This window comes from Sturnira hondurensis, unplaced genomic scaffold (assembly GCF_014824575.4).
Source record: "Sturnira hondurensis isolate 20B ecotype Veracruz unplaced genomic scaffold, ASM1482457v3 Scaffold0010428, whole genome shotgun sequence".
Taxonomy (NCBI): Eukaryota; Metazoa; Chordata; class Mammalia; order Chiroptera; family Phyllostomidae; genus Sturnira; species Sturnira hondurensis.
The window spans coordinates 24,687,855-24,701,459 of NW_028083059.1; the positions used below are offsets into that span (position 1 = coordinate 24,687,855).

At 37.4% G+C, this 13,605-nt stretch overlaps 1 protein-coding gene across 1 annotated transcript in view; it reads right to left on the reverse strand.

Moving 5' to 3' along the window:
• Window positions 1–225: 225 nt before the first annotated feature.
• Window positions 226–13,605, reverse strand: part of SAMSN1 (SAM domain, SH3 domain and nuclear localization signals 1) — a 48,874-nt gene continuing 35,494 nt past the window's right edge. Inside the window, exon 8 of the mRNA XM_037059039.1 lies at window positions 226–1,110. Coding sequence (XP_036914934.1) covers window positions 914–1,110 — 197 coding nt within the window. The 3' untranslated portion in view covers window positions 226–913. The remainder of the gene's footprint in view (window positions 1,111–13,605) is intronic.

Consider the following 13,605-nt stretch of genomic DNA (forward strand, 5'->3'; position numbering starts at 1 on the left):
TGTTGTTTAAGCCACCCAGTTTATGGTATTTTGTTACGGCAACTTAGGCTGACTAATACATAGAAGTGTTCAGGAAGTTTTGGTAACACAGATCTGGGGCTCAGGAAACCCACTGATCTGGAAATTATATATATGATATATGAGAGAGAGAGAACTGATTATCAAACCTTGTCTGGTAGGAGATATTTTGTTTACATATCTAATATGAAAATAGTGACACTAGTCTGGAAAATACCAAGTGAACATAGTTCATTTTATTTTAAAAATTAGGAAATTTTAAAATTAAAATTATTTACACTTAAAGGTGAAACAACTGTACAATTGTTACAATTAGTTTTACTAAAACAGAATTGACAATATATTGTCTATACTTGTATAACAGATAACAGTGAAGAAATCAACCAAAAATTACTAAAATCCCACTGTGATTAGGATAAAAAATATCTCCAGTATTAATTCACACCTTTCCAGTAAGTATAAAAATAAATGTAAATGCTTCTTGGAAAATTGATTAAACAGACACAGACTCTGCTGCTATTCATTCAATAATAGATACAAATTCAAAACTGGCATGTATGAAGACAGGAGGAGATTGGTGCAGAATTTATCATTTTGCACTTAAAAAATAAAGCTAAATGAGCTTACATGACACATACCAAAGATTTATAATAGACCTCTTCTAATACATGCATGCAACCCATGAACATGTAGCATATAAAATAATAAATATATATATTATTTACAATAATTGGGAATTTTAGAGATATGAGCTTTTATATACAATCATTCATATTAAAACATGTTAACTTTAGGTTGTATTTGCAAACACTTTTCTTTTTTTCTTATTTGATCTTTTAGCTCACGAAGAGTTAACGTGGAATGCAGCTGCAGGTGCAGAGTTTAGAATATGTGCTCAGTCACTGGCTTCTGTGATAGCAATCTTCTGCACCACGGCAGCCAGATTTCCAGACTCTGGATCTTCCTTGCCATTATCTGAATTTTCTGAGGAGATATAGCAACCAGAGTCCCTTGGGCAGTCATGTAGCTGTGACTTACTTAAGGAGATGTCTGGGCTTAGGGACGCAGATTCATTTTCTTGCTCTTCAATAGCTGAAAATGAAAAAGAGAGCAGCAGTTAGGCAAAGCAAAGTTTTATTCATGCACTCATTCATCTTTGGGCTATTTTAAGGGTTCCAAGCTTGACTTCATTACAATAGAAACTTCTTTAAATGATACATTTGCATATTTGCTTATTATAAAAGAAGTATTTACAAATATTCAAACCACTATTTTGTTAGAAGACAGAGTTTGACCTTTGTTGCTCACTTGCAGTTTCATGGAATTCATGTGAACTGCTTGCATAAGCAAAGATCAATATGGACTCTCATTTTACATCGATGATAAGTTGCCAAAGAAAGCAGATTGTACCCACAGTGTGATGGATGCCTTGTCCAAATACTCCTTAAAGAAACATTAGATGTTGAGTTTTGTAAGTTTTTTGATAAATTTTGGATATTAACCCCTTATCAGATATACTGGTGAATATGTCCTCCCATTCTGTGGGTTGTCTTTTGAATTTGTTGATGTTCTCCTTTGCAGTGCAAAAAGTTTTTAGTTTGATGTAGTCCCATTTGCTTATTTTTAATTTTTTTATATAATTATTTTTCAAGTACAGTTTTCTGTCTATTACTCCCATCCCAACCCACACCTTGTTCTCCCCCCTCCCTCCCATTTGCTTATTTTTTATTTTGTTTCCCTTGCCTGGGGAGATACATCAGATAAAATGTTGCTATGAGCAATGTCTGACATTTTACAGCTTATGTTTTTTCTAGGATTTTTATGGTTTGAGGGTCTAATGTTTAAGTTTTTAATCCACTTTGAATTTATTCTTGTGTGTGGCTCAACAAAGGGGTCTAGTTCGATTTTTCTGCATGTGTCTCCCAGCACCACTTACTGAATAAATACCTTTGGCCCATTGCATGTACTTTCTTCTTTTGTTGAATATCAATTGACTACAAAGGTGTGGGTTTATTTCTGGCCTCTCTAAAAAAAAACTGGGGGAAGGACCTGAATAGAAACTTCTCCAAAGAGGACATGCAGCTGGCTAACAGACATATGAAAAGATGTTCAACATCACTAATCACCAGAGAAATGCAAATTAAAACCACAATGAGATACCATCTCACACCTGTCAGAATGGCTATCATCCGTAAATTAACAAGTGCTAGAGAGGATACAGAAGAAAGGGAGCCCTCACACAGTGTTGATGGGAATGCAGACTGGTGCAACCACTGTGGAAAGCATGGAGATACCTCAAAAAATTAAAAGTGGGTCTGCTTTTTGACACAGTGATCCTACATCTGGGATTATATGTGAAGGAATCCAAAACATTAATTTGAAATAACACAAGCACCCCTATGTTCATTGAAGCAGTTTTTACAATCACCAAGACATGGAAGCAGCACAAGTGTCCATCAGTAGATGAGTGGATAAAACGACAATGAAACATTTACACAATGGAATTCTACTTGGCCATGAAAAAGAAGAAAAATTTGCCATTTGCTACAGCATGGATAGACTTAGAGAACATTAAACTAAATGAAATACGCCAGTCAGAGAAAGATAAATACCATATGATTTCACTTAAATGTGGAATCTAATGAACAAATGCAACTAACAAGAAAATAGAAACAGATTAATAGATAGAGAGCAGGTGGCAGATATGGAGGAGGGAGGTTATAGGATGGAGGGACTGAGCAAAAATACAAAAGGACTGATGTACATAGACAACAGTGTGGTGATTGCAGGGGGGAGAGTATGAGGGAGACAGATGGTAATGAGAAAACAATAAAAAAATAAAAAATAAACAATAATAAAAAGTAACATTAGAAGAAATCATTTGTAGTTTAAATGTATATTCCACACTAGTGAATAGTGATCTTTATGAATAGTTCTACAATAGAATCATAATTATGTGGATTATTGAATAAAAGATAACTGGGCAACAAAGTATAGTCGGACTTCAATTAGTTGGAATTTAACTCATAAAAAAGCAGTCATGGGGATGTAAAGTGTAGTCTAGGAAATATAGTCAATAATATTGTAATAACTATGTATGATGCCAATTGGGTGCTGGGACGATTAGGGAACGCTTTGTGAAGTATACACGATTGTGTAACTACTATGCAGTGCATCTGAAGCTAGTACAAAATAATATTGAAAGTAAGCTGTAATTTTTAAAAAAGAATATAGTAGTAAAAAAAGGACTTAGAGTATTCAGAATTTTTCTGAATTCACCTTCGTTTGCATTCACCAGAAAAATAGACATAGAAATCAGGTTACATTTAGGTACTTAAACTACAACCATTTCCACTGAGTCTGCCTTATTTAGTTTGTCTTCTCTGTCTTTTTGTAGTTCTGAATAACAATCATTTATGTTCATATTGGTAATTGTGTCGTCAAAGCAGTATTCTAGATTCAACTGGCATTTTGAAGAAAATATTAACATTAGAGTCAAAACAAAAGATATTTCTAAAGTAACCCTATAAAGTTTCACTTTGCTCAAAATTTTTTTTAGCATCAGCACTGTCTGTTACTGTGAAGTTTCTTTCTTCCCCTCCCCTGACACCAGTAAATGGGTATTTCTCTGTGTTGTTAGATGAGTTCCTCGGAGAAGAGGAGGATCTTGGCCCACCACTTCTTAGGTACATCAGCGTGTTTTTGTTCAAATGCCAGGGCTTCCTCCACTTGGACATTTGTAGAGCTAAGACTGGAAGAACCAAACACATTCTTCCCAAGTGGGGCAAGACCTCTGCCCCAGATGTTATATACTTCATCCTGTTCTAGTCAGAAGAGCCTCAGCCCTGTCTTTAAAACCTTTGGGAGAGGGAAATTGTGTAACTTTCCTCAATAAACTCTGATAATGCAAAAAAACTTATATTTAGGAAATCCACCCTTTATCTTGTCTACTCATCTGCTTTCTAAAATCATCTTCTAGACTCCAGCTAACTTGCCAACATTAGTTTATGGTCTGCTGTGTATGCACTTGTTATCAACCTTTGTTACAAGAGAGAATGGAGCCCTGTTGCCCTAAAGCATTCTTATATGTAATACACCGACATCTCTTCAATGTATCTAGAGTGGTACTGGTTATGTCCCACACACGGAAGAACTGGAAAAATAGTCACTTAAATTATTTTCTGTATTCTGTGGTTTGGATGAGCAACAACAGTTGAGAAAGGCTGGAAAAAAATGATGAAATCATTTCTTAACTCTACTCATCTTCAAAATGAATCATAATAGTCCTTTTCACCTTTTCCTTAAAGTGTTCATTTGCAACAATGAAACCACATTTATGCCATTTTCTGAATCTTTAGCAGATTCGACACAATTTTATTTAACTGTGGATTCAATGATCAGATGTTTAAATCTAGTGATGTTATAGCTAGTACTAGGTATAAGGAAGCTTAATTTTAATATGAATCTGTTGCATTTCTTATTTTAAAATTTTAGCTATCATGAAGCATTTTCTCTTTATTAGTCAACAACCTTTAGGTTTGGGAAAGTCTGCTTAATATTCATTAGTATTTAGGAGTACCTGTTTTACTTTTGTTTCCAAGCCCCCTTTGTGTGTGTGTGTGTGTGTGTGTGTGTGTGTGTGTGAGAGAGAGAGAGAGAGAGAGAGAGAGAGAGAGAGAGAGAGAGAGAGAAAGCAGCTCTGAAATGGGACTTCATTGTTTGAGGGAAAGCTGACTCCCCACTTTGGCCTGTCTATCTTAACTGCCACCAAAGTGAAATGAGCCAGGTTTGCGTTCTACTATCCAAGCTTTCCTGGAAAAGACCAGAGGCATTTGTCCTTTTGTACGCTTTCTGCTGCATCAGCATTGCTCACCATATCTGGAGTGTGATCCTCTTAGAAAGGTTTGTGGGGATAAGGCCATAGATTATAATTGGAGCCTATCCCTTAACACAAAATTAGCATTGCTGAGGTACTTCCCTTCAGACTGACATGTAAATGAGACTTGGCACAATAAAAACTGCTCCCAATAGCATGTTCAATTAGGTTGATTACTGATTGTGGGGTTCTCTTCTCAGTACAAAACTTAGGCTTAAAGTGCTCTGATTTCCAAAACTAGCTGTTTTCCTTTCTAAAAATAAGTACTTAGCTTGTTATTTTACCCTCAGAAGTGTTTATGCATTTATCTCAAAAAGTAAAAAAAGTAAATAAAATAAGTGAAAACCTGACTTTAGCAGAGAACATATCATTTTTTAATATTAGTAATAAAAATGTATTTGTTTTTATTCCCATCTAAGAAACAGTATGTCGTGTTCTCTAAATTCTAGGAATTGGTTTGTTTTAAATACAGGTTATTTATTGTGGAAACCCTTTATCTGCAATTTTTATGGAAAAAGGAAATAGTTTCTCACTATGCGCATTATGCAGCACAGTGATTTACAGAAGAGCAGCAATTTGCTCAGTGATTTCCCAGTGAAGAGAGAACACAACTACGCCTCCTCATGTGCTTCCCGCCAGGCTTGCCATGACTGCAGGCAGGCGATCAGCTGGAGACCCTCAAACGTAACTCTAAAAAGAAAAGGCAGGTCCTTGGGTTACATCATGGAAATAGAAGCTATATAGCATTAAATTTTTGTATTTTGAGGGTCAGGATTTTCTTTCTTTTTTTTCTTTTTTCACCCTGACACTAATGACAGAGATTGGCATAAACCTAGAACTTGTGTTATGGGTGGATTTTCCTGCAAAGGGGATAAATTCACAATAATGCATCCACATTTTCTTTCTAAGTCATTTATCCATTTCATGCGACCATGAAATAGAGTAAAGCTAACTGACCTACCTAGAAATGGAAACTATAACCTTTATCAGCTTTGTCCCATGGTCCAATCATCTGAGCTAACCAGGCAAGGAACATTGGAATAAGAAACAGTCTGCTTCCAAAATTGCACACTTGCCACCTTTTTTATGCCAAAATGTTTGTGATGTGTTAAGTTTGAAAATTAGTGTAGCTAATTTACGTATTCTATATGATCTCACCTATAAGTGGCACCTAATCAACAAAACAAACACAAGTAAAATATAACCAGAGACATGGAAACAAAGAACAAACTGACAGCAACCAGAGGGCGGGGGAAGAGGGATAGAGGGGGAAAACAGGGGAAGGGTCATCAAAGAATGTATATAAGGGACACATGGACAAAGCCAAGTCAGGCGAGATGGGAGGAAATGAAACCAACTGTACTTGAACAACAAGAGTCACCAATGGAGATAAAATGTAGCATGGTGATTAAAATAAAAGACAGCTGATATAATTATTCATAAAATAATTATATTGGAGTTGCTACACTTAATTAAGTATAGGCAATCTCAATTACACTAAATGTGAAGAAAGCTTAAAGGAAATCTAACTAGACCCTTATTCTGGCAAAAAGTCCTCATAACTTAAGGAGATAAATCTGTCCTATATTCACCTATGAGGAAGGGAAAGGTCCATTAAAGACATAAACTACTAGTTTTTGCTTGACTTCCCCAGGTTTTTTACCCAAATATTCTAAATATTGACTTTAATGTTTGCCTTAGGTGTGAGGCCTCTATTTCTTTGGGGCCAGTACCATAAAATAATATAATCCAGAAGGCATAAGAAAATGCCTGATCAACAAAAGTGGTCAATAAAGTATTTTTTAATTAAAAGAATATGATATTTAGATTAATTAAAAGGAATAGGAACCAGAGAAGATCAAATAGGGAATTTTGTTGAAACTCAAATGAAGATGCCTCTCAGCTCTGAATTCTCTTTTTCTCTAGCCTGGTCCCATCTCTCTAGAGGAAAAACCAGGCATAAGCATCATAAGATGGCTTAGAACCTCAGCCTCGTGTTGCAGCCACATTTGAGTTACTCAGACCAAAACTCTATCATTCTCCTGCTAACTCTGGCTGTACCGCATTTGTCCACGGGCAGTGCTGTTGGTGGAGGAGTATTCAGTAGACAATACGGGCCAACACCTAGTTATTTCAGTCTTGTCTTAAGTGCATCCTTAAATGATGTGAATACTGTAATTTTCTAATTATAATAGTTGGTATTAAGTTAATTTGAATACTGTCACATCCTTTGAAAAAACAACAACAAATAAAAAATAGGAATCTCTTTATGGAAAACCAACCAGTTGCTGTTCTACACCTTTCTTTGCACATATCTCTTTTTATCCCAGAATCATAGCCTACCCTCTAATGCGATGTGTGCTGGGGAGTAAATTGTTTTGCTCGCACCCACAGCAACCTCCACTCCTCTGTGCTGTCTGCTTCAGGAAGGACCCAGAGGCACACTCGCTCAAGAGCACAAGCACTCAGCACCCAGACAGACGGCACCATTGGGCTGCCACTCGGCCCCACCATGCACCCCAATGGAAGGCTTCGGTCCCAGGAAATGTGTACCCTCAGATGAGTTGCCTTATTAGACTGCCTACTTTGAAAATGACCAAATAATTTAAAAATTATCATTTTGTATTACTTAGAGACCTTGGGCAATCAAGTTCATAATTCTTTTTTTAAATTTTTAAAAAATTTTTACTTATTTATCTTTAGAGGGGAAGGGAAGGAGAGAAGGAGAGAAATATCAATGTATGGTTGCCTCTCATGAGTCCCCTGCCAGGAACTGGCCTGCAACCCAGGCATGTGCCCTGACTGGGAATCGAACCACAATCGTGTGGTTCGCAGGTCCACACTCAATCCATTGAACTACACAGCCAGGGCAAGTTCATAATTCTTATAGGTTAAATTAATCCTATTTACTTGATATGGCAAAAATTAATCTGTTATTTTAAAAATTATTATTTGACAAAGACAATTATTCTGCATGTTACTGATCTGCAGTTTGCTTTTACTATTAATTACATTTTGAACATCATGTCACATCAGTATGTATTTTATTCTCTAAATGTTGTCATACAGCTTCATGATTCACACACATTTATTTAAACTGATTAACAATGGAAGTTCATACTGGTTTTAGTTTTTAACTACAACTACTAGTAGTTTAGCTAGTATTTTTAGACATTTGTATGTTGAAGTTAAATTAATCAAATTCTTAAAACTGGAATTTTATGCACATCCCCCTTGATTAGTGTGGCTCAGTAGGTTAGGCTCTGTCCCACAAAGCAAAAGGTTTGACTCTCAGCTGGGGCATATGCCTGGGTTGTGTGTTCCTTCCTGGTCAGGGTGTGTACAGACAGCGGCAGATGGATGTTTCTCTCTCACATCACAGGTTCTCTCCCTCTCTTTCTCCCTCCCTCACCCTCTCTCTAAAAACAAATAAAATCTTTAAACTTGTCTGCACATTTTAAACTTTGATAGTTTTTACATTGTTGCCTTCTACAAATAACTCATTTAAATGCTGGTACAGACACATGCACACATGTTGAACACATGCATGAAACAACTCAAGAACATGCACCAACACCCACCTGCCTGTTAAAAAAACATAGTCATGAAGTGAGGTGGGTTGCAGGGGACTTTAAATATTATAACAACAACAACAAAGTCTTGTTTACTGTTTGACAACCCCTTCACTCCCTCACTTGACACTTACTAATCCTACAAACACTTGTTAGGGATCCTCTTAATGCCAAGCACAGAACTCGGGGCTGTGGGAAAGCCCATTGGAATAGAGGGCTCAGTCTTGTTTTCCAGGGGAATCATCACAAAGCCACACCTAGTACACAATCACAGGGCAATACAACAACACGTGCAGAGTGCCCTGCTTGAACAGGCAGTACAAGTTTTCTAGGTGACTGAGGCAAACAAACATTTTATGAATTTACTCTGGGAATCCTTCTCTGGTAGAAGAGTAAAAAGGCTTATATTTTATTTTACTTGGTTTTGTATCACACAAAATATGACATCTATCACAAATTATATCTTAGAAGTAAAACCAAAAAGAAATTTGAAGAAATTAAATTGCATAAGGCCAAACAGCTATGACTAGACACGACTATCAAATGCATGTTTGTAAATACAGCATAGTAAAATGCCTCTATGCCTTCTCTGTTCTTTGAATGTGGATGGTTAGCTTCTCTTTTTCTTAAAAGCAGTATGAATGTTTCTTGAATCCAGATTCAAATCATATGGCAAGCAAGTTGGAAACACCAGGTACACATGTCAGGGCTAGGGCACCAGACTACCCTGGCACACTGTCAGGCCAACTGCTGGACTGTTGTTTGGCATAACTACAAGCCTCCCCTGCTGGCGGCTCATGTTCCAGGTTCCTGGCTGGGCCCTGCCATTTGCCCTGCATCGTTTTGGGCAGGGAGGCAGGCAGGAAGGCACAACTGGGGATAGTTGAGCAATGAGGGGCCGCTGTGACCACAGCTGGTGCCAACGGCCTGGCACAGAGCCCTCCCTCCCCCCTTCCTCCTTATTGAGCACGGCAAGCAAAGGTTGCAGGTACCTTCAACATATACAGGATCTTGTACAGTTTACTTACTTAATTACTAAGGTTTTTTTCTTTCAATTTAAAATTTAATTATTGCTGTGTTAAAGGGAAAACAAGATATTTCCATCACCCATTTTCCCCAAGGACAACATTACACTTTCTCATAGACACTTAAGACGCATCAAAGTGTTTCTAAATGTGGGAAAAGAAGAACAAGTTCAGAATAAAGAGAAAATATTTGCTATTAATAGCAGTTAATTTATTCTAAAGAGACATTTCTCAGCAAGGCAAAGGGGTCTTGAGGGCTGTGTTTATGTAGCAATGCGCACACAAACACACACACACACATATGCTCTACTCTCTTTTTTTACTTGCTGGGAATATTTATTTTAAATAAACAGACCATTTTAAAATTCAGATGATAGAGAAACCTTAAAGAGCACAAGATAAACAAATTCTGCTCTTTGGCCTCTTCAAGAACTGAGTCTCGCCCCAGTGCTTTTTCTCCTTCTAACCTCATCTGGATCCCCCACTGAAAGCCAGTGACCTAGTTCTGCTCAGTCTAGTGCAGCTTGGGAGCGAGTTCAAAATATCCCTGTACTGGTCTCGCCAGGATTTCGGACCCCCGAAGTCATTCACCCTTAGAGATAATCCTGTGATCAGCTCAGTGCTACTTGCCAACCCTTCTGTCAGCTTGGGGGAGAAGCATCTTTACCTCCCGTACAGCAGTAACCTATAAAAAGTTTAATTCAGTTTACCTTTTCTATGTCAAAGTGAGTGCAATGCTATCCACTTTGGCCTAAGAGAGAAAGAAAAGGGCTCACTCTAGGTCTTCGGTGTCTGTTTCTGTGCCTCCCCCACCCCCCGTCCTCTTGGTTCCTCTATATGTACAAAAGGCTCATGTGGGGCTGTGGTCTCTCTACATTATCTCAACATTTTAGTTCTTGTTCTCAGCTCAGGCACTCAGTCTTTATGCTGAATGATTAGCAAATCAAAACATTCCAGTTCCCAACCCGAGAAGCCATGAAGCTCTAAACTAGGAATTTGTTGATGTTCCCAAGCTGATATCATCCAACGATCAGAATAAAATGCATATGTAAAATTCTGGCCAATTTGCATACCCCATTCTTCTACACACACACACACACACACACACACACACACATATACACACTAACTATTTTGAAGCTATGACTGTGGCATGTATTTGTCTTCCTTTTTTTGTATCCATATATTTAAGGTCTTTATCATTCAAGGTAAATGAAGGTTGTGCGTTTAATCTTGAACATGGTTGTAGGAGATATGATTCACAGAGTAGAAAATAGATAAAAATAAGCACATGGCAGTGCGGTGCCAAATCATCAGAACATAACATCTTATCTACAAATAGAAGTCATTCTTCTTTCTTTCTTGAGCAAAGCAGTTTCATATAAAATAAATAACTTTCAGTCAGAATAGCCAAACATGCAATATGCATCTTTTTGACATGTATATTCTAATAGTACTTTAGGCCATAAGATTACAATAAGGAAAATCCCTGTGTTGTGTATGGACAACAAACACTAGTTGAATCTGCATTTTTTTCCATTTTTCATCTCCCAGAACCTGGCTCAGTGAATGTATGTTTGTACTTGACTGGCTATTATTAAATGATCAACTTTTAGGGACTTTCGAGCACTGTTTTCTAAAGTTTTATAAGGGAAATAAATTGAGACATTTGTACTTTTTATAGAAAACACTGAATTTCACATTATGCTTTGAAGACCTTGTTTTGTTTCCAGAGATCAAAGTATAATAATACGTGCTTCCAGCATCTACATTTAGGAGACTAGATTCTAACGTGTGATCTTGAGAAAGACACCTACTCAAGTTTCAGTTTCTCTATCTTGCAAAGGAAAAAATTGGGTCAGATGGTTTTTTAAAATCACACCTACGTCTAATATGATTTCATGTACAAATCATAATTCTTTTTGTTAATCTAGAAAGTAGATGGGTATAGAGGGAGTGGGCTGAAAAAATGAAGGGCACATGGCACTGGACTGGTTTTCCCTCTGTGGGCCTCTGCTGGAAAGCCCTGCTGACCCCAGCTCTGGGGCCCCTTCTAGTCACTAGTGCAGGGAGTCAGGCTGTTCTGAGGTCTACGTTCTCACTTAAATACTAACTTCCACTTTTTGTGATGGAAAGCTAAATTGAAGCTGCTGAGAAAATTGGAAAAGTAGAATTTTTAAATGTTCAAATATTTATTATTCTTTTCATATGTACTAGTTTGCGTGTGTGGAAGAAAGAAGCTGCATTTTTATAGCAAACTGCCTGTGATTAAAACTCCATCTCTGCTACTTGTCTACCTCTTTGGCCTCTTTGAAACTCAACTCTGAAACATTTTCTTATCTTCAAAACAGGCGAAATACCTACATGGGTGGAATTGTAGAATAAAAGCAATTATGTACAAGGGCTCAAAATGTGCTCATTCTTCTCCCTCCCTCTACATCAATGTCAAATTATTTTGGGGAGTATTGACAATCATGCTGAACATTATCAATTACAAAAAAATCTACAGAATCTATTTCTTAGCCTAATATTGCTTAGTGAGGACACATATTTTGAAATAACAGGATGTGAAAAAAAGAAAACTGCCTCATTTGCTTAAAAGGTATTGCTACATCAATGTAAGCTGATCAGTTTTGTTTGGGTTTTTACTGTTGAGCACACTGGGTACTTAAGTTTGATCTTTGTCTGCCCGTGACCCCGTTCCCTCTCTCTTAGTCTGCACAACTCCAAAGAATGCACATAAACACCTTGGCTGAAGGATGAAATCAGTTCTGCAGATATCAAATTAATCATACATATGAAAGCTTTTTGAAAAGGATGAAGATCTATGCAAATTCAAAACTGCAAGATAAAAAAAATGAGATACAGTTTCTAAAGAAACAATAATTCCTACTAGATAAAAAGTGAGTGTATATAGACACGTGCTGTGCAACTGTGCCCATTTTGTGGGACATAAGCAGAAAGGCTTAGGGAACACCATGAAGGGACAGTCAGGAGGCCTGGGTCCTAAATACAACTTTCCTCCTTACTCTCCATCTGAGCCGTGATGTGTAGTGATAGAAAGTATAGCATAGCATCACAAACACTGGTCTTGGCTCTCCAATTGCTAGGTTCCTGAGCTTGAACAAGTTGCTTACCTTCTCAATTTCTCACGATAAAAAGGGGGGATAATACTACCTAACTCAAAGACTTACAGAGATCCTTAAAGAAGGGAATGAATGTGAAGAATCCCACATGAAGCTTTACTCAGAGAACATGTCCCAAAAGAGTAATGATTATTTTTATTTTTTAAAGATTTTATTTATTTATTTTTAGGGGGAGGAGAAGGGGGAAGGGATGGAGAGGGAAAGAAACATCAATGTGAGAGAGAGACATCCATCAGTTGCCCCTCCTATGTGCCCTGACTAAGGATCGAACTCGTAACTCAGGCACCTGCCCTGACTGGAAATCAAACCAGTGACATCTTGCTTTGTGGAATGATGCCCAGTCAACTGAGACACAATAGTCAGGGCTATTTTTATTATTGCTTTTGAAAGAGAAGTTTGAATGAGATGATCTAAGGTTTTTTGTTTGTTTGTTTGTTTTCCTCTTCAAAATTAGACACTCATCTTTTGTTTTTCTAGCAAAATACTTCTTGCGAAGCTTGGCAGGCCCTGAACTTAGGATTCTGGGAGCCTGACCAGATTTAGTAAGAAGAGTATGCAGACTGGGCAATTGTAAAAGCCAAAGTCATCCTATCTCTACAAACCCAGTTGGTGTAGCCAGTTTTCTGCCACAAGTAATTCCGCATTTTTCCTCCATCTTCAGTTTATACTTACAAATCACAGAACCATCTCAGATAATGAAATTGAGTGCTGAATATTTTTGCAAGCTATTATTATAACATCTGAAAGAATATTATAAACGCATACAAGATGGGACTATATGGTAATGAAATGAATTTTCTTGTGTGGCACAAAGACTCATTTGCTTAAAGCCAGGCTCTGCACTGTTCTACAGAAGCTGCATGTGACATTTCTCACTAATGGCTCTTGCCATCCCTGTCTATCTGCCTCTCTCTCCCTCAGCCTTTGGAAATGCAGGCATGCACTTGCATGTGAATTAATAGCTCTGC